Source organism: Carcharhinus amblyrhynchos, chromosome 11 (assembly GCF_965287045.1).
Source record: "Carcharhinus amblyrhynchos chromosome 11, sCarAmb.v2.hapA, whole genome shotgun sequence".
Classification (NCBI taxonomy): domain Eukaryota; kingdom Metazoa; phylum Chordata; class Chondrichthyes; order Carcharhiniformes; family Carcharhinidae; genus Carcharhinus; species Carcharhinus amblyrhynchos.
Genome location: NC_137334.1, coordinates 88,383,267 through 88,404,900, shown reverse-complemented (window position 1 = coordinate 88,404,900; position 21,634 = coordinate 88,383,267). Strand labels below are relative to the sequence as shown.

Sequence of the window (21,634 nt, the reverse complement as noted above, 5' to 3'; positions counted from 1 at the left end):
CCCTGGGGCACTCCACTAGTCACCAACCACCAATCCGAATAGCACCCATTGACCCCCACTCTCTGCCTCCTATTTGACAGCCAATCCCCTATCCACGCTAACACCTTACCCCCAACTCCATGCCCCCTAACCTTCTGTAACAACCTCTTGTGCAGCACCTTATCAAACGCCTTCTGAAAATCAAGAAACACCACATCCACCGGTTCTCCTCTATCCACCGCACTAGATACATCCTCATAGAATTCCAATAAATTCGTCAGACACGACTTCCCCTTAACGAAACCGTGCTGCGTCCGCTCTATCAAACAATTCTCCTCAAGATGCCTCGCTATTTTCTCCTTGATTACGGATTCAAGCATTTTACCTACAACAGACACTAAACTAACCGGCCTATAATTCCCTGCCTTTTGCCTGCTCCCCTCTTTTGCTTGCTGCGTGAAGAAACTTTTTCCTCAGGTTGCTTTTACTTCTTTTGCTAATTATGCTGAAATCTATTCCTTCTTTTTCCTAATCCTTTCATGATTCTGAGTACCTCAATCAAATCCCTCAGCCTTCTCCAGTCCAAGAAAACAGTCCAATTTCTCCAAATGGTCTTCATCATTGAAGTTCCTCATGTCTGGAACTCTCTCATTAAACTTTTCTACACCCTACTGTCTTCACATCTTTCATAAAATGCTCGGTCCGTAACTGGATGCAATATTCCAGCTGAGATCTAACTTGTGCCTTATACAAGTTAAAAAAACCTCTTTGCTTTTGCACTTTATGTCCTGATTAACAGAGCCCAGGAATTGTATACTTTATTTACTGCTCTCTCCACCTGTCCAGCCATTTTCACTGACAAAGGGTCTTCTAGACTTGTAATGTTGGCTCTGTTCTCTCTCCAAAGACGCTGTCAGATCTGCTGAGATTTTGCAGCATTTTTCTGTTTTTGTTTCAGATGCCAGTGTCCACAGTATTTTGCATTTGTCTGCCATGTTCAATGATCTAAGCATAGCCAGAACCCTATGTTCCTGCACCTTTTTAAGATGTTTTTCCTACCAAAATAGAACCATAGAAAAGTTACAGCACAGAAACAGGCCATTCAGTCCATCACGTCAGCCAAAAAAAAAAAGCAGCTCACTGCAACGACTCGACCACTAGAAGCATGTGCACATCGCATCGCCCCATCTTCCAGTATCTCATGTGGTACAGGGTTACAAACATTTCAGGTGCAGATCCAGGTACGTTTCAAAAACTAATCATTTCATATTTCTCTACATTGGACTTCATCAGTTAAAGTTTATATTTTGTCACTAGGCTTACATTAACACTGCAATCAAGTTACTGTGAAAATCTCCTAGTCGCCACACTCCCGCACCTGTTCAGGTAAACTGAGGGAGAATCTAGCATGGCCAATGCACCTAACCAGCACATCTTTCAAACTGTTGGAGGAAACTGGAGCACCTGGAGGAAACCCACGCAGACACGGGGACAATGTGCAGGCTCCACACAGACAGCGGCCCAAGCCAGGAATCAAACACGGGCCCCTGGCACTGTGAGACAGCAGTGCTAACCTTCATGCCACCAAAAGGTCCACCTTTAGGCCCATTCACCAACTTGCCATCCTCTCTTCCACCTTCTTCCATCGGGAAAAATTTGCAAAAGTCTGAGGTCACGTACCAACCGACTCAAGAACAGCTTCTTCCCTGCTGTCAGACTTTTGAATAGACTTACCTTCCATTAAGTTGATCTTTCTCTACACCCTAGCTATGACTGTAACACTACATTCTGCACTCAGATTTCCTTCTCTGTGAACGGTATGCCTTGTCTGTATAGTGTGCAAGAAACAATACTTTTCACTGTACGTTAATACATGTAAGAAGTCTGACAACACCAGGTTTAAATCCAACCAATTTATTTGATGGTAAACTCAGAGCTTTCAGGGTTTGCCCTTCGTCAGGTGAATGGCGTGTTATGGCCTCAGACAGAACATATAACAGCAGTTTACAGATTACTGATAAGAATGTGAGTCTTTACAACTAACCTGCTGTTCAAGTCTTAACGATGCTGACAACGTGAGTGGAAAGAGCATTATGTATAGGTTAAAGAGATGTGTATTGTCTCCAGACAGTACAGTAAGTGAGGTGATCTTTAAGACTTGAATCACAGGTTAGTTGTAAAGACTTGCATTCTAATCAGTAATCTGTAAACTGTCTGTGCTGTTGTATGCTCTGTCTGAGGCCAGAACTCTCCATTCACTTGACGAAGGGCAAACCCCAAAATCTTGTGAGTTACTATCAAATAAATTGGTTGAATTTAAACCTGGTGTTGTCAGACTTCTTACTGTGTTTACCCCAGTCCAACGCCAGCATCTCCACATCATATTAATACATGTGACAATAATAAATCAAATCAAGTCCTTTTGAAGTGAATTTACACCATGCTCCTCACAGTGCTTCCAAATTTGATTTCATGGAAAAATTTTGTAAGTGTGCCCTTTGCACCAAGGTATTAGGTTAATATATAATATCTATATATCAGGAGGATTCAAGGTCCAGGCACTGACCCCTGGGGATGGAGCTCCCATTACAAACCTTCCTGCAGCCTGAGTGAAGTGTAATCGTAGTGACAGCTTGGATTGTTTTGCTATGAGTGGGGCTCTCACTCACTGCCACTCTTGTGTCTGCTGCTTACCCAGCTGCTGCTCCAAGCGACTCCTCCTGCTGTCTCCCAGGCCCCAGGCCTCGGCCTTGTCCCAGTGACCGGCCCCCCCCAACTCTCCCCACCCCCCAGGAGCTCAGGCCTGAAGCTTCCCGCCTGATGTCAGAGGAGCTGGATGCTGTGGCGCAGATTCAGCCGGGCGGCTCTGGAGGAACGCCGAGCTCCGGGAGTCCTGATCTCCAGCCTGTCACCCCCCTACCCCGCCCCCCCTTCCCAGACTGGCAGATCAGCCGCGCACGCGTCAGGGCCGGACACCGGCAACAGCCGGCTGAATACGCACGCGCATATCATCCCCGCTCTCGGCCCGGCCAAGATAGACGCATGCGCACACTATCTTCGATGCCGACCAAGATAAACGCATGCGCACACCATCCTCGATGCCGGCCAAGATAGACGCATGCGCACACCACATCCAGGCTCCGAGCACCTTACACATGCGCACACGGCACCTTGGGTCGTATCACCGGACGCATGCGCACACGACGCTCCCGCTTCAGACTGCCAGGTGCATGTACACTTATTTAAAAGCAAATTCCTGCGGATATTGGAATTGGAACCAAAAACAGAAACCGCTGGAAAATCTTAGTAATGCAGTCAATCTGTTTCTGTTCTGTTGGTATATGCAATCTGCCTGCGTACCGCTGTCCATCGGACGCATGCGCACATTGCGTCCTCCGTGGCGGCCACTGGACACATGCGCACTTCGCTCCTCGCTGGGACCCGCCGCATCCTGACCCGAGCTGACAGGCGCATGCGCGTCCCCCTCCGGCTCGCGGCTGCGCACACGGAGCGGGGGAATCGCCAGCTGTCAATCAGAAGCCACGTGGCACCCGGGGCTGCAGCTCCTGATGGGTTTGCAGACAGTCTGAGAAACCGCATTTATTATTAAAGAGACATAGCCGGGAGCAGGAAAAGCTGCTTGAAGCAGATATAACCATTAGCGGCAATATTTGCAAACACCCAGGAATGACAGAAGTTGCAAACTCATTTGTTTTTCCCAAAAGAGGGTATATGTAAGAAAGATGATCGGATGCTGCATTTTGATAGGATATAACTACAGATAGGGTGATAACTATAGATAACGATGTAGTTAGTACCAAACACAAGCAAAATTAAATATCAGAATATTTTAAAAAAAATACTGGCTAGGACACCAGGAATGTTTTTTAGGAAACCTGGTGGTCATGGACACATTGTGCTAAGGGCCTGTTTCTGTGTAGTACGATGACTCTATTCATTTGTGGGACATGGACATCACTAGCTGGCCAGCATTTACCCAGCTGCTGGTTAGGTGCATTGGCCATGCTAAAATTCTCCCTCATTAATGTGTATCCGGAAGAGAGATATTGAGAGGAAGCCTCAACAGCCTGATGGTTTGTCACCAAGAGACCACCTTCAACCTCAGCAAGGGGACGCACCCTCTTTTGGGAATATCTCCCAGCCATTGACTTTGTCCACACTTCCCGCTGCTTCGGCAGAGCAGCCAGCATAATTAAGGACCCCACGCACTCCAGACATTCTCTCTTCCACCTTCTTTCGTTAGGAAAAATATATGAAAGACTGAGCTCATATACCAACCAACTAAAGATCATCTTCTTCCCTGCTGCCATCAGACATTTGGATGGACCTACCATATACTAAGCTGGTCTTTCTCTACACCCTAGCTATGACTAAAATACTACATTCTGCATCCTCTCCTTTCCTTCTCTATGAACGGTATGCTTTGTATAGCACACAAGAAACAATACTTCTTACTGTGTACAATACATGTGACAATAATAAATCCAATCAAATCAAATCTCAGTGTACCCGAACAGGCGCCAGAGTGTGGTGACTGGGGGATTTTCACAGTAACTTCATTGCAGTGTTAATGTAAGCCTACTCGTGACACTAATAAATAAACTTTAAACTTTCATTTCTTGCCCATCCCCAGTTGCCCTTGGCAGACACTTGAGAGATACTTGAAACATTGCTGTGGTTCTTACCAGGCCTGACCAGTTAAGGAAGATGTCCTTCCCTCAAGGAAAGCATACTAATTTACAGCACGGAAGGAATCCATGTGGCCTATCTTGTCTGCACCAAGCCACAAAACGACCCATTCAGCTTATTCCCATTTTCCAGCTCTTGGCCGGTCGTCTTAGAGTCATAGAGGTTTACAACACAGAAACAGGCTCTTTGGCCCAACTTGTCCATGCTGCCCTTTTTTAACCACTAAGTTAGTCCCAATTGCCCGCGTTTGGCCCATATCCCTCTATGTCCATCTTATCCATGTAACTAAGTGCTTTTTAAAAGATAAAATTGTACCCACCTCAACAACTATCTCTGGCAGCTTGTTCCAGTCACTCACCACCCTCTGTGTGAAAAAATTGCGCCTCTCAACCCTTTTGTATCTCTCCCCTCTCACCTTAAACCTCTGCCCCCTAGTTTTAGACTCCCCTAACTTTGGGAAAAGATATTGACTATCTAGCTGATCTATGCCCCTTATTATTTCATAGACCTCTATAAGGTCACCCCTAAGTCTCCTACGCTCCAGGGAAAAAACAGTCCCAGTCTATTCAGCCTCTCATAACTTAAACTGTCAAGTCCCAGTAGCATCCTGGTAAATCTTTTCTGCGTTCTTTCTAGTTTAATAATATCCTTTCTATAATAGGGACCTGAACTGTATACAGTATTCCAAGTATGGCCTTACAAATGTCTTGTACAACTTCAACAATTCCTCCCAACTTTTGTATTCAGTGCTCTGACCAATGAAACCAAGCATGCCAAAAGCTTTCTTCACCACTCTGTCCACCTGTGACTCCACTTTCAAGGATCTGCTATTCCATGGGATCATGACTGATCTGATCATTTTCAACCCCACTTTCCTGTCTTATCCCCATTACCCTCAATTCCCTTAATGATTAAAAATGTCTATTGCAGTCTTGAACATACTTAACGATCCAGCCTCAACAGTGAAGAATTCCACAGATTCACTACCCTCAAGAAATTTCTCTTCATCTCTGTCTTGAATGGGCGACTCTTATTCTGAGATTATGCTCTCTGGTTATAGAATCTCCCACAAGGGGAAACAATCTCTCAGCATTTACCCTGTTAAACCCTATGAGAATCCTATATGTCGCAACAAGATTACCTCTCATTCTTCTAAACTCCAATGAGTACAGGCCCAACCTGTTCAACCTCTCCTCATAAGAAATTCCCTCCATACCCGTGATCAACCTAGTGAACCTTCTCTGGACTGCCTCCAATACCAGGGAGACGTGGGGTGGCATGGCGGTTAGAGCTGCTGTCTCATAGCGCCAGGGATCTGGGTTCCACTCCTGGCATGGGTCACTATCTATCTGGAGTTTGCATGTTCTCTTCATGTCTGAGGGGATTTCCTCCAGGTGCTCTGGTTTCCTCCCACAGTCCAAAAATGTGCAGGTTAGGTGGATTGGCCAGGCCAAGTTCTCAGTGAACCTGAACAAGCACCGGAGTGTGGTGGATTTTCAGAGTAACTTCATGGCAGTGCGAATGTAAGCCTATGTATGACTAATAAATAAACTTCAAGCATATCATTCCTTTGATAAGAGGACCAAAACTATTCACAATATATCCAGTTAACTAGTGCCTTGTATAGTTTTAACAGAACTTCTTTATTTTTATATGCTATTTCCTTTAAAGTAAATGCTAACATTCCATTTACCTTCTCTATGAGCAGTTGAGCTTGTATCTAGTTAGCAGGTCATGTAGAAATGTAGTAATTTTCTTACTATTGCTTTACATTTCACACAGGAAGAGGCCATTCAGTCTATCATGTCTGTGCCGGCCCTTTGAAAGAACTATCCAATTAGCCCCACGGCCAAACCTTTCCCTATTTTCAATTATTTATCCAATTTCCTTTTGAAAGTTATTATTGAATATGCTTTCAGGCTGTGCATTTCAGATTGTAACTCGCTGGGTAAACAAAATTTTCATCTCCTGCTGGGTTTTTGTGAATAATTTAAAATGTGTGTCCTCTGGCTACCGACACACAGTGTCTTTTTCAGCCAAACAGTGAACGGCACAGTGGTTAACACTGCTGCCTCACAGCACCAGGGATTGGGGTTCAATTCTGGCCTCGGGTGACTCTCTGCATGGAGTTAGAATCATAGAATCTCTGCAGTGCAGAAAGAGCCATTCGGTCCATAGGCCCTACTCCCATAACCCCACATATTTACCCTGTTAATCCCCTGACGCTAAGGTCAATTGAGCATAGCCAATCAACCTACCCCACACATCCTTGGAGTGTGGGAGGAAACCAATGCAGACACAGGGAGAATGTGCAAACTCCAGACAGACAGTGACCTGAGGTCGGAATTGAACCTGGCACTGTGAGGCAGCAGTGCTAACCACTGTGCTATTTTTTAAAACTTTATTTATTCATGACACAAGTAGGCTTACATTAATACTGCAATGAGATTCCTATGAATGTTCCCTAGTCGCCACACTCTGGTGCCTGTTCGGTTACACTGAGGAAGAATTTAGCATGGCCAATCCACCTAACCAGCGTGTCTTTCAGACTGTAGGGGGAAACCAGAGCATCCGGAGGAAACCCATGAGGACTCCATACAGACAGGAATCGAATCTGGGTCCCTGGTGCTATAAGGCAGCAGTGCTAACCACTGTGCCACCCTATACAAAGCAGTGGAAGCAGAGTCTTGTATGTTTTTAAGGTTGAGTTAGATAAATTCCTGATAAAGAAAGGAGTGAAGGGTTATCCGGGGTAGACTGGAAGTTACAATCAGATCAGCCATGATCTTATTCAATAGTGGGGCACCTCAAGGAGCCGAGGGGCCTACCCCTGCCCCTAATTCATATGCCCAGAATTATGTTGCAAGGTGGAGATGCTGAGATACATGGTAATTAAGAAACAATAGAGCCAACCCTTAATTCTTAATGATTTTCTACAAGGTGAAGTAGTTTGTAAATTGCCCACTCCCTTGTCTTTTAGAACTGAAACAGTTAAAGTTCTGCCTGGTGGAACAAGTTTCAACAATAATTTTCAGAATGAAATTTGATTTATGTATTTGGAGCGAAAAGTTTTGCAGAGCTGTGAGGAGGAAAAAGTGGGATGAGTGGGACTAGACGCATCCTTCTTTCACAAGAGCCAGCACAGGAAAAATGGGCCAAATGGCCTCTTTCTCCACCATATAATTCTGTGAAAAACTTCTGCTGATAACTGAAGAAAATGATGAGGGGTGTAGCCAGCAAAATGGGGGTGGGTGGGGGTGGTATAATCATGTAAAATATCTCAAGAGGGTTACAATTCCCACAACGATTTGCAATTAAGGACACAGTGATTGATTTGATTCTAACGCTCACCAACACAAACAAGAAATACCACAGTAACGGCGAGGAAAGTGACTTTGAAACCAAATTTTATTTTGAACCTTGGGGTATTTTGTAAGTTAGACCTTTGGTTAAAAAGCTCGCAAAAGTGTAATCTATCATTTAACCTATATATATAAAAAAATCAATACTTATTAAAATGTCTTGAAGATTCATGCGTTCTTGGGTCAGATTCTATAATGGTATTCCCTCAGGAGTAAGATGGGTTCAATATGCTACATAAATTAGCAAGACAAAAATTATACACGCACCAATTTTAAACCAGCTCAATTCAAAGTGCATTTGTAAACAGGGTATGATTACAAAGGAGACGCAGGCAGCTGTTGGCCTTCAGTTCTGCAGCAATAGCTCCCACGACCCCGATTTGAGGAATTAAATTTAGTCCCTGCTCATAGTAATGATGCAATGTGCATTTCACTCCCCGAATACAGTTCAGATATTAACCATGCTCCTGCCAGAAAATCCACAGCTGGGAAACCTTGGCGCCAAGCAAAGCCACTCCACCCAATCCCATGTCAAAAAACTTTTGACACTGAAAATCTGTTTTTGTCCCACGTCCTCTAACTTGAAAACTATTTTGGCCCAGGTCAGTAGGGAGTGACTTCCAAGAAAGCATCTACTGGGCTATATTGAGTGCATTTCACTTTCCCCAATTTTAATTTCAATCCAGGCAATTTCCCTCATCCAGCAGCACTGATGTCAGAGCGGCCAATCACATGAAAGAATTCCCACCAACAGCAAAGCAGGAAGTTATAAGCTGTTTTTTAAATCATACTTTTGAAGAAAGCAAAAAGATTGGAACATGCACAGGGGACCAAGGTAGGACTTGCTGTATCATAAGTGAGTCATGGCCAATGTGGCACAGTGGTTAGCATTGCTGCCTCACAGAACCAGGGACACGGGTTTGATTCCCTGTCTATGTGGAGTTTGCACATTCTCCCCGTGTCTGCATGGGTTTCCTCTGGGTGCTCTGTTTCATCCCACAGTCCAAAGGTGTGCGGGTTAGGTGGATTGGCTATGCTAAATTGTCCCTTAGTGTCAAGAGGGATTTTAGCTATGATAAATGCATCGGGTTATGGGGATAGGGCCTGGGTGGGAGTGCGGTCGGTGCATTCGATGGGCCAAATGGACTCCATCTGCATTGTAGTATTCTATGATAATGTCATTAGGTAAAGGCAGCCGTCACTTGGCCCATCAAGTCCACCCGGTTCTGAGGAGAGCAGTCCAATCAGTCCCATCCCTTCACTTTCACTAGCCCAACAAGTCGATATCCCTCAAATGCCCATCTTTTGAACTCACATCATCGTTGTTTCTACTATAGCCATGAAGTTCCATTTCAGCATTAAAACATTCTTTCTCACATCCCCCTCCATCCTTAAACCAGAGTCCCCTAATCCATATATCATCAGCTAATGGGAACAGCTTTCCTTTGCCTATGATATCTAAACCTGTCATAATCTTGTATAACTTTATCAAGTTTCTCCTCAATCTCCTTTGTCACAAGGAAAGTAACCCTAGCTTCTCCAACTTAACCTTGTAGCTAAAAAACCTCACCACTGTAACCATTCTGGTAAATCTTCTGTGTACCCTCTCAAGGACCCTCACATCCTTCTTGGTGCAGTGACAGAAACATGCCACAATTCTCTAGTTGCAGCCTAACCAGGGCTATGTTTTGTTACAGCATAAATTCCCTGCTTTCTCCCCTCCTCCAAACATTAATGGCCTTTGTGCTGCATGATTCTACTCTACCAGGAACAAAACTTGACAAAACCAACTTTTGCTCAAATGGACCAAAGCTGGGGTCTTGCCCAAGGAGTGGGTGGCTCCAACAGTGCACACTAAGCGGGGATGTTGATGACAACTTTGGAAGGACTCCTGTTGATGCCTCTGATAGCTTAATCCAATGTACCCTTGTATTGAAAGTTCCTTACATTTTTACAATGGGACCATAATATGGGCTGGCATGGTGGCATGGCAGCCAGCACTGCTGCTTCACAGTGCCAGGGATCCGGGTTCGATTCCCACATTGGGTGACTATCTGCATGGAGACTGCACATTCCCCCTGCGTCTGCGTGAATTTCCTCCAGATGCTCTGGTTTCCTCCCACGGTTCAAAAGATGGATTAGGTGCATTGGCCATGCTAAAATTCTCCCTGAGTGCATCCGAACAGGGTCCAGAGTGTGGCGACTAGGGGATTTTCCCTAGTAACTTCATTGCAGTGTTAATGTAAGTCTATTGTTACACTCCTAAATAAAGTTTAGGAAAATTTCCCCTTCTCAGATATATCCATGGAACCTTGGACAGCAGCGGAGTATAAAAAAACCAGGGTAAGTAAAACACAAGAACACTTTATTTGATTTTTCTGGTAAGATCATCTTCCATATTCATATTCAACATGCAATCCAAAAATAACCAGTCATTACTGGACCAATACGCGAAGGCAATAAAATTATACCCATGATCATTTCAATTTTCTCTAATCTTCTATCTGCTTCATTTAGCTGCAAGTATTCTGAAGCACCCTAAATAATCTCAGAATTCAAAAATAATTACGTTTTTGACGTGCTGTTTTTTTTGGAACTTCCTCATGCCATCCCTGAGCAATTAATTTGATTAAAACTATTAACTGGTTCCTACCCCTCCTACATTTTAACCCCAAAATCACCTCCACACCACCCCCCCCTCCCCAGACTCCCAGCCCCCCACCCCCCCCCAAAAAAAAAACCTGGCAACATTAGGCAATCTCAGCCAAATTTATGGACCTTAATATAGAAAATCAACTACAAAATATTTGCATAGGACACGAGCTAGAGATTGACGATGAAGTCCAGTTGAAATGCTTCTTGGCTGGATAGGGTCCGGTATAAGGTTGGTCTATTCTTGCGCAGCTAATAAGGCGGATGCTTTAAGCCTTGCTCCAAATTCGGCACATAGTCACACTTTGTCTTCCAAAATCTTTGAAGGAATGGCTTTGATCCTGCATTTATTGAACCCCTACTTTAAAAAGTAATCCGAAACTGGAATATTGCGATCAGTGGGGGTACTGACAACACTGGCACTGGGATGCGTTTGTATCAGTCGGTCACCAGTTACAAGCATTGCACTTGGACACAACAGTAGGGAAGGTGGCACCAAAACTCTAGTTGCATTCTTCTCGTGATAGAGTGCGATCCTTTTAAAAAGAAACTGCAAGTGGTCCACTTATGACAACATTTTTCTTTAATAACTGGGCACTCTTCATTTAAAATAAAAACCCCAAAGCTCTCAGTCTAAGAAAGTGTGATGTGTCAGTACAGTAGTGATGGAAATAGGGCCCTTTCACAGTGCAGTGGCAAGCTTGAGGTACGCAACGTTACAACTCCTCTTTCCTCTTTGCAATTTTCTCATGGTCTTGCCCCCTCATCCCTCTGATGTAGTTAACAAAAGCAGCTTCCTAAGGAAACAAATAAAAACACACACTCAAAACCAGTTAATGTTTTTGTAACTCAGTTAAGCCTTTACCCTGGCAGTGATAACACCGCTCCCCCCACCCCCCCACCCCGGCCAAAGGAATGACAGGTAGTGTTTGGGCAGGAAACTTGCAAGTCCCGTTGGAAAGGTTCAAACACATTGCCTTGAGATTCCAGAGGCCAGCCGACGGGAGCACGCACAACTCTAAAGCTCAGAGGGACTTTTACCAGATCGCAGAGATGCATCATTACCCTCAGCTATGTGAAGCATATCATCCTGGTCTTTGTAAGAAATCTCACTCACAACACCAGGTTAAAGTCCAACAGAGTTCATTTGGAATCACCAGCTTTCGGAGTGCTGCTCCTTCATTAGGCGACTGGAGAGTCACCACGCCATTTACCTGGTGAAGGAGAGCGCTCTGAAAGCTCGTGATTCTAAATGAACCCTGTTGGACTTTAACCTGGTGCTGTGAGACGTCTTACTGTGTCCACCCCAGTCCAACACTGGCATCAAGGCTTCATGGTCTCTGTGAGGAAGTTGTGTTTGTCGAAGGGAACAGTGTTATGGGGTGAGGAATGAATCGCGCTTGCCTTGTGCCAGTATCAAAGCATTCAGACAAAATATAGAGTGGTTAGCAGCAGGGTAGAGCCCAGTCTCATCTGCTTCAGCAATTTGTCTTGGGGGTAGTCTTGGGAGGGAGACTTGACCAGTGCCTTTGTCCATTTCCCACTCCATGGCTTCTCTGACTAAGATAGCTGAGTGAGATTAATTGATGGTGAAGCAGAGGCAGTATTATTCTGTAGTTGTCTGCTCGGAACTGGATAGAGACTGCCCGAGCATATTGCACATGTGAATCTTACAGCCAGCAGAATAGTCTGGAACGATGCCCAGAATGCCAAACCCATTGCATCATCAAGTCCATTGTTTTCTTTAAAATTAATCGCAAAGCCTGTGATTCAAGTCGTTGGAATACTTTCTCCAAAACATTCACTCATAATAATCACGCCAGCATGAGATCTCCTCATTCTGCAACGATTCCAGGCAAGGATTTGTGCTAAATTTTCTCAACCTTTTCACCTCTGCTCCCTCTTAGTGCTGAGTGACAAACTCATAAAAACATCAGGAACACGAACAGTAGGCCACGTGGCCCCTTGCATCCATTCCACCATTTGTTAAGATCATGAGGTGGAGATGCTGGTATTGGACTGGGGTGGACATAGTAAAAAGTCTCACAACACCAGGTCAAAGTCCAACAGGTTTATTTGGAATCACGAGCTTTCAGAGCGCTGGTCTTTCATCAGCGCTCTGAAAACTCGTGATTCCAAATAAACCTGGTGGACTTTAACCTAGTGTTGTGAGACTTCTTACTGTTAAGATCATGGTTGATCTAACTCTATTTTTTCACCTGCCCCCAACAACCCTGGACTTCCTTGCAGATTAAAAATCTGCCAAACTCAGTCATGAATATATTCAATGACCAGTGATAGTAATCACTCTCTCCTTACCTCAAGATAGGAGGTGTGATGACTTCAGTCAGGCAAATGAGGTTGGCCTGCTAGACTATGAAGTCTCTGATTGAATCCTAGGCGGCACGGTAGCACAGTGGTTAGACTGCTGCTTCAGAGCACCACAGACCCGGGTTCGATTCTGGGCTTGGGTCACTGTGTGGAGTTTGCACGTTCTCCCCATGTCTGCATGGGTTTCCTCTGGGTGATCCGGTTTCCTCCCACATTCTGAAAGACGTGCTGGTTAGGTGCATTGACCCGAACAGGCGCCTGACTGAGGCGATTAGGGGAATTTCACAGTAACTTAATTGCAGTGTTAATGTAAGCCTTCATCAAAAGATGTACCTGATTGACTCCTAATTGATGGCCCAATCAGGGGGCCATCCTCATGTTCGTATTTAAAGCAGGTGTGTCAGTATCTCTGCCTGCTGAAGCAGGGAGCACTCTGTTATATAGTATGCCTTGTGAAAAAAGGAACTTATGGTGATGGGACTTTCGCCTCCGTGGATTTATTACAGGAGGGTACAAATCATCTACGTCAAAAATGAGGATCTGTTTGTGAGGAATTAGGAGCATCATGGTGGTACAGTGGTTAGTACGGCTGCCTCGATTGGAGTTTGCACGTTTCCCTCGTGTCTGCATGGGTTTTTTCCGAGCGCTCTGGTTTCCTCCCACACTGTAAAGATGTGCAGGTTGGGGGAAATTAGCCATGGTAAATGTGTGGAGGTACAGACCATGATGTGGAGATGCTGGCTTTGGATTGAGGTGGGCACAGTAAGAAGTCTCACAACACCATGTTAAAGTCCAATAGCTTTACATAGTAGCAGGAGCTACCATATAAACCACGATAGTTACATGGGTCAGATGGGTTAAGAAGGATATGGGCCAAATACGGGTAATTGGGACTGGTTTTGGGGTTTTAAAAAGGCGGCATGGACAATTTGGGCCAAAGGGCCGGTTTCCATGTTATAAACCTCCATGACGCTATGAGCTTTCGAAGCGCTACTCCTTCATCAGGTTTAACCTGGTGTTGTGAGACTTCATACTGAGGTTACAGGGATAGGACCCGGGTAATAGAGTCAGTGCACACTCAAAGGGCCAAATGGTCTCTTCTGCACTGTAGCAATTCTACAATTCTAATGAATGGCTAAATTAAAGCTTTTCACAATAAAAGTGAAAGGTTAGAAGGAACAAAATAGAAGTTCTGCAGAAGAGTTATACAGACTTCAGACGTTAATGCTGTTTCTCTCTTCACAGAGGCTGTCAGACTTGCTGAGTTTACCCAGCATTTTTTGTTTTGATTTCTGATTTGTAGAATCCACACTATTTTGCTTTTATTTGAAGGTTAGAGGATATTAGCTGGAGGTGTTCAAAATCATGATGGATTTTAATGAGTTAAATTGGAGAGATCTATTTCCATCGGCTAGAGATTAAGATCATTACCAAAAGGAGAGATCTATTCTAAACCTGAAGGGTTGCATGGAGATGGAGTGCTGTACCAGAGCAATGGTGGAACCAGAATCTATAATAACCTTTCGAAAAACGTCTCACAACACCAGGTTAAAGTCCAACAGGTTTATTGGGTACCACAGGCTTTTGGAACACTGCTCCTTCATCAGATGCAGTTCCAGGACTCACTTGATGAAGGAGGAGTGCTCTGAAAGCTCGTGATTCCAAATAAACCTGGTGTTGTGAGACTTATTACTGTCCTCACCCCAGTCCAACGCCGACATTTCTACATCCTTTCTAAAAATGTGAATTTATGTTTGTTTTTTTTCCTTAAACAAAAGGGACTTGAACTAGAGAACTTTCTCAGGGTACTGGCAGAGATGCAATTGTGGGGCGGCACGGTGGTTAGCACTGCTGCCTCATAGCGCTGGGTTCGATTCCCGGCTTGGGTGACTGTCTGTGTGGAGCTTGCACATTCTCCCCATGTCTGTGTGGGTTTCCTCTGGGTGCTCTGGTTTCCTCCCACTGTCCACAGTTCAAAAATGTGTGGGTTAGGTTGATTGGCCGCACTAAATTGTTCCTCAGTGTCAGGGGAATGTCAGGGGGATTAGTAGGGTAAATATGTGGGGTTACGGGACAAGGCCTGGGTGGGATTGTGGTGAGTGCAGGCTTGATGGACCCTATGGCTTCCCTCTGCTCTGTAGGGATTCTATGCTTCTATGAATGAGCTGAATGGCTCTAGTTTCTGCAATAACATTTGACGATCCTATTTTTCCAAGTGCCACTGTTTGCATGAAGTTACTGTGAACTTCCCCTCGTCACCACACTCCAGCACCTGTTTAGGTACACTCACCTGATGAAGGAGCAGTGCTCATGATACCATATAACCTCTTGGACTTTAACCTGGTATTGAGAGATTTCTTACTGTTTCGGTTCACTGAGGGAGAATTTAGCATGGCCAATGCACCTAACCAGCACGAGTTTCAGACTATGGGAGGAAACCGGAGCACCCAGATGAAACCCATGCAGACATGGGGAGAACATGCAAACTCCACACAGTCACCCCCAAGCGGGGAATTGAACCCAGGTTTGATTTGATTTTATTTATTATTGTCAGATGTATTAACATAGTGAAAAGTATTGTTTCTTGCGTGCTATGCAAACAAAACATACCGTTCATAGAGAAGGAAATGAGAGAGTGCAGAATGTAGTGTTAACAGTCATAGCTAGAGTGTAGAGGAAGATCAATTTAGTGCAAGGTAAGTCCATTCAAAAGTCTGACAGCAGCAGGGAAGAAACTATTCTTCAGTCGGTTGGTACGTGATCTCAGACTTTTGTATCTTTTTCCCAACGGAAGGTGGAAGAGAGAATGTCCGGGGTGCTTGGGGTCCTTAATTATGCTGGCTGCTTTGCCGAGGCAGCGGGAAGTGCAGACACAGTCAATGGATGGGAGGCTGGTTTGGTATTGGATTGGGCTACATTCATGACCTTTTGTAATTTCTTGTGGTGTTGGGCAGAGCAGAAGACATACCAAACTGTGATACAATCAGAAAGAATGCTTTGTATGGTGCATCTATAAAAGTTGGTGAGAGTCATAGCTGACATGCTAAATTTCCTTAGTCTTCTGAGAAAGTAGAGATGTTGGTGGGCTTTCTTAACTACAGTGTTGGCATGGGGGGACCAGGATAGATTGTTGGTGATCTGGACACCTAAAAACTTGAAAGCTCTTGGCCCTTTCTACTTTGTCCCTGTTAATGTGGACAGGAGCATGTTCTCCTTTAGGCTTCCTGAAGTCGATGACAATCTCCTTTGTTTTGTTGACATTGAGAGAGAAATTGGTGAGAGTCCTGGCCTTGTGAAGCAGCAGTGCTAACCTCTGTGCTGCTCCACACAGGGAGTAATCATTTAACACAGAGTAATCATTTAATCCTCCTCTCTGTCAAAAGCCACCCATATTTGCAGCTCCATAATATTGTATTTGCCCATTATTGACCCAGGTCCATCTGCTGTCGAAGCCGTAGATTGTGCTTTTGTTAACTTAACTTTGTTAACTTCAGACTCAATGTTTGCCTGTCCATCTTCCACCCTCTAGAAAGCTGAACCCATCCAAATGACGCTGTGCCAGCAGACAAATTTAAATTAAAATGTTCAGCAAATAAAAGCAAACCATTGCTGGATACTGGAGTCTGAAAGTAAAACAGAAAATGCTGGAGGATCTCAGCAGGTTTGGCAGCACCAATTTTTGACAGCTCTGTTCTCTCTCCACAGAGGCTGTCAGACCTGCTGAGATTTTCTAGGATTTTTGCTTTTGTTCAAAATCCCCAGCCTAGTGTTTGATGTTTTTCTTTTAACCCTTCTGACTCCATAACCTCTTACAATCCTACAAATCTGAGCGATCCCTGCGTTCCTCCAATTGTGTGCAGTTTTGGGCGCCGCACCTGCGCAAGGATATTTTGGCCCTGGAGGGAGTGCAGAGGAGGTTTACTAGGCTGATACCGGAGTTGAGGGGATTGAGCTATGAGGAGAGGCTGAATAAACTAGGCTTGTACTCGTTAGAGTTTAGAAGAATGAGGGGAGATCTCATTGAGACGTATAAGATGATGAATGGGATGGATAGGATAGAGGTGGAGAGACTCTTCCCGCTCAAAAAAGACAGTAGGACTAGGGGGCACAGCCTCAAGATAAAGGGGAGGCGGTTTAGAACGGAGTTGAGGAGGAACTTCTTCACTCAAAGGGTGGTGAATCTCTGGAATTCTCTGCCCGTTGAAGTGGTGGAGGCTGCCTCGCTAAATATTTTTAAGAAGCGGGTTGATGGGTTCTTGATAAGCGAGGGGATTAAGGGTTATGGGGAGAGGGCGGGAAAGTGGAACTGAGCCACAACAGATCAGCCATGATCTTATTGAATGGCGGGGCAGGCTCGAAGGGCTAGATGGCCTACTCCTGCTCCTATTTCTTATGTTCTTATGTAATCCCTGGCTTCTTTTGCCTCCTCATAAGAAGCTATGTCTTCAGCTGTCCAAACTCTGGGGTGCCCTCCCTAAACCTTTCCCCCACCCCAACCCTCTCTTTAATACACATCATAAAACAACCTTTTCTGCGCAAACTTGGATTATTTCTCTCTATGACTCCTAATTTGGCGGAGTAAACGTGAAGCAAATGTGAAGTATCGTGGAGAGATCATGGCGTTTTGGAAATGTCACTGGATCAGTAAGCCAGAGACCGAGGCGAATTCTCGGGCGGGACACGGGTTCAAATCCCACCGAGGACTTTAATAAACCTGGAATATAAAGCTGCTCCCAGTAGTGGCATTTCAATGATTGCTGAGTTGTTAGCAAAGCCCACATTCAGTTCTTTCGATTAAGTAAAGTGGGGCATCGAGAAAATCAAACGCAAACAAAAACCCACCACAAAGTTCCATGCGCTCTAGAAAAGGGAGCAAAATGGACAACGGGGAAAGGAAGAGGGAGCTTTTCACAGATTATACTTATACTCTCAGAATCTAATTTCATTTTTCAAACTATCCTCCCCACCCCCCAAACCTTTCAATACCAAAAACAAATCATTATTTTTACTTTCAAAAATAATTCATTCAGTGAAGCTCTTTGGAATGTTTGGATGAGGAAACTTGGCACATATGTTATAAAAAATATTCTATATGATGAAAAACCTGTGTCTCTGAATGACTGAAGTTATTTGAAAATGTAATTTCTGTGGGTAGACTAAACTGCCTGCGTGAAGGTCACTTGTCTCTTGAAGTCTTTGGCAATTTACTGTCCCGAAAATTGCTCTTTTGAGCTCCCAATTAAGATTTTTTTCTTTTGTTTAGTCGTCAGGCTGAGTTCTCTGAACCGTAAGTGCCATACTTCAAATCTCTCAACCCAAACCTAGTGTGAGTGCTCCATAGGTAGATCTTATTTTTTTTCCCGATCTCTTCTCCCCCCCCCCAGGGATGCACTGCACTTACGAAATGCAGCTTGGCCTTAATTGTGCACACTTGGGGATGCAATGGACCTACTGAGCTAAAACCATGCGGCCTAGCAAAGCTACTTGAATGTTCCCCGCTGGTTCTCATGCTGGGACCACTCACTTATAAGAAAGACTTGTACAACCTTAATTGTGACCTCTATAAGTGACCTTATAGAGATCTATAAAATAATGAGGGGCATAGACAAGGTAGATAGTCAGTATCTTTTCCCACAGATAGGGGAGTCTAAAACTAGACGGCATATGTCTAAGGTGAGAGGGGAGAGATACAAAAGGGTCCAGAGGGGCAATTTTTTTCACACAGAGGGTGGTGAGTGTCTGGAACAAGCTGCCAGAGGTGGTAGTAGAGGCGAGAACAATTTTATCTTTTAAAAAGCACTCAGATAGTTACATCGTATGATGGGTATAGAGGGATATGGGCCAAAGGTGGGCAATTGGGATTAGTTTATGGGTTTTAAAAAAAAGGTGGCATGGGCAAGTTGGGCCGAAGGGCCTGTTTCCATGCTGTAAATCTCAATGATTCTATGACTCTAACCTCAGGATGTCCCACAGCGCTTTACAGCCATCGGAAGTGCTTTCGAAGAGGAGAAATTGAAGCTGCCAATTTGTGCACATCAATGTCCCGTGATCAGCAGAGGTAGATGACCAGATAGTCTCTGCTATAGTGGGGTTGGTTGAGAAACAAATATTGGCCAGGACACCAGGGAGAATTCAAAACAAAAACATAAAATGCTGGAAATACGCAGCAAGCCCATGGAGACAGAACCTGGGTTAACCCTTCAGTCCTGTGAACTTTCATCAGCAAGTGCCTCTCCATTCTCCCGTACAGTGCCGTGGGATCAGCACAGCGTCGCGATATCACAGCGGTTAGCGCTGCTGTCTCTCAGTGCCAGGGGCCTGGATTCCATTCCAGCCCCAGGTCACTGTGTGGAGTTTGCACGTTTTTCCCGTGGCTGTGTGGGTTTCCTCCGGGTGCTCCGGTTTCCTCCCACAGTGTACAAGTTAGGTGGATTGGCCACACTAAATAATCCCTTGGTGTCCCAAGGTGTGTAGGTTAGGGGGATTAAAAGGATAAATACGTGGGTTACGGGAATAGGGCCTAGATACGATGCTCTGTCGAAGAGTCAGTGTCAACTCAATGCGTTGAATGGCCTTCTTCTGCACCGTAGGGGTCCAATGATCTCTTGCATCCACTGAATAGTAGACAGAGACTCTATTTAAGGACTTATTCAAAAATCAGCACTTCTGACAGTGCAGCGTTCCCTCAGTACTGCACAGATTTTCTGCTCATGTGCCCTGAGTGAGGGTCGATTCCACATCCTTCTGACCCAGAACAGGGTGCACTGAGCCACTGCCGATACCTCAGTGCACAGATTGGGAGTCAAAAGGGAAGCACTGTTGCCCCCACACCTAGTTTAGCCCCTCCAGGTTTTATTAGACTATCCAGTCAATCTGATTGTGAGATCGAGGCCGTTAAAACTTCTACAAAGGAAAAGGAAATTTGGTACGTCAGTTACGACTCTCATTAACTTTTACAGATGCACTAAAGAAAGCATTTTTTCTGGTTGTTTTACAGTTTGGTATGGCTCCTGCTCTGCCCAAGACTGCAAGAAGCTACAAAGGGTTGTGAATGTGGCCCAATACATCACGCAAACCAGCTTCCCATCCATTGACTCTGCCTACACTTCCTACTGCCTTGGAAAAGCAGCCAGCATAATTAAGCACCTCCACGCACCCCAGACATTCTCTCTTCCATCTTCCTCTGTCATGAAAAAGATAAAAAGTCTGAGGTCAAGTACCAGCCGACTGGAGGACAGCTTCTTTCCTGCTACTGTCAGACTTTTGAATGGACTTACCTTGCATTAGTTAATCTTTCTCTACACCCTAGCTATGATTGTAACAGTATATTCTGCACTCTCCTCTTTGAATGGTGTGCTTTGGTTGTAAAGCGCGCAAGAAACAATGCTTTTCACTGTATCCCAATGTGACAATACTAGATCAAATTAATAATAAATCAATAATAAATCAATTTTTGACAAATTGGGCCAGTGAGCTGATGAACGGTAGATGGAGTTTAATTTAGACATATGCAAGGTGATGCATTTTGGTAGATTGAACCACGGCAGGACTTACTCAGCTAATGGTAGGGCACTGGGGAGAGTTACAGAACAAAGAGATCGAGAGGTACATGTTCATAGCTCCTTGAAAGTGGAGTCACAGATGGACAGAGTGGTGAAGAAGGCATTCGGCATGTTTGGTTTCATTGGTCAGAACATTGAATACAGGAGTTGGGATGTCTTGTTGAAGGTGTACAAGACATTGGTAAGGCCACACTTGGAATACTGTGTGCAATTCTGGTCACTAGTATAGAAAGGATATTATTAAACTAGAAAGAGTGCAGAAAAGATTTACTAGGATGCTACCGGGATTTGATGGATTGAGTTATAAGGAGAGGCTGAATAGACTGGGACTTTTTTCTCTGGAGCGTAGGAGGCTGAGGGGTGACCATATAGAGGTCTGTAAAATAATGAGGGGCATAGACAAGGTAGATAGTCAATACCTTTTTCCAAAGGTAGCGGAGTCTAAAACTAGAGGGCATAGGTTTAAGGTGAAAGGGAAGAGATATAGAAGTATCCAGAGGGGCAATTTTTTTACCCAGAGGGTGGTGAGTGTCTGAAACAAGCTGCCAGAGGTAGCAGTAGAGGCAGGTACAATTTTATCTTTTAAAAAGCATTTAGATAGTTACATGGGTATGATGGGTATGGAGGGATATGGGCCAAATGCAGGCAATTGGGATTAGCTTAGGGTTTTTAAAAAAAGGGCGGCATGGACAAGTTGGGCCGAAGGGACTGTTTCCATGCTGTAAACCACTATGACTCTTAAATGAAATAAATCAGTGCCAATCACTAGGTATGTTAACCTGGAGCTGCCTCATATCTATTCCTCAGCACCGACTCCTGTGCACACCTCCCCATTACCTGTGCCTCCTCATGGAAAAGACAATGAGAATTGAGCCTCAAGTTGCACTCACCGCTCTCTCCCCGCTGTACCGCTCTACAAATTTGCCGTAATTGTAGTAGCTAATCATTGGGTATCCCTCCACACCTTCCTGTTTGCATAATTCGTGATTCTGCCCTTTAGTGCAATCCACTGCAGCGTAGGCAATCTGAAAGATATGA

At 44.6% G+C, this 21,634-nt stretch overlaps 2 protein-coding genes across 4 annotated transcripts in view; both read right to left on the bottom strand.

Moving 5' to 3' along the window:
- sec22a (SEC22 homolog A, vesicle trafficking protein) overlaps positions 1–2,912 on the bottom strand; it is a 63,165-nt gene extending 60,253 nt beyond the window's left edge. Inside the window, exon 1 of one of the 3 annotated variants that reach the window (XM_080199519.1) lies at positions 2,674–2,912. The gene's annotated coding sequence lies outside the window, so the exon portion shown is untranslated. Of the gene's footprint in view, positions 1–2,023; positions 2,075–2,673 lie in introns of those variants that run through there. The other 2 variants (XM_080199514.1, XM_080199515.1) reach the window with 2 other exon arrangements.
- An 8,154-nt stretch (positions 2,913–11,066) lies between these two features.
- Positions 11,067–21,634, bottom strand: part of pdia5 (protein disulfide isomerase family A, member 5) — a 136,966-nt gene continuing 126,398 nt past the window's right edge. The window contains exons 16-17 of the mRNA XM_080199513.1: positions 21,487–21,621; positions 11,067–11,500 (exon numbers count right to left, since the gene is read on the bottom strand). Coding sequence (XP_080055639.1) covers positions 11,420–11,500; positions 21,487–21,621 — 216 coding nt within the window. The 3' untranslated portion in view covers positions 11,067–11,419. The remainder of the gene's footprint in view (positions 11,501–21,486; positions 21,622–21,634) is intronic.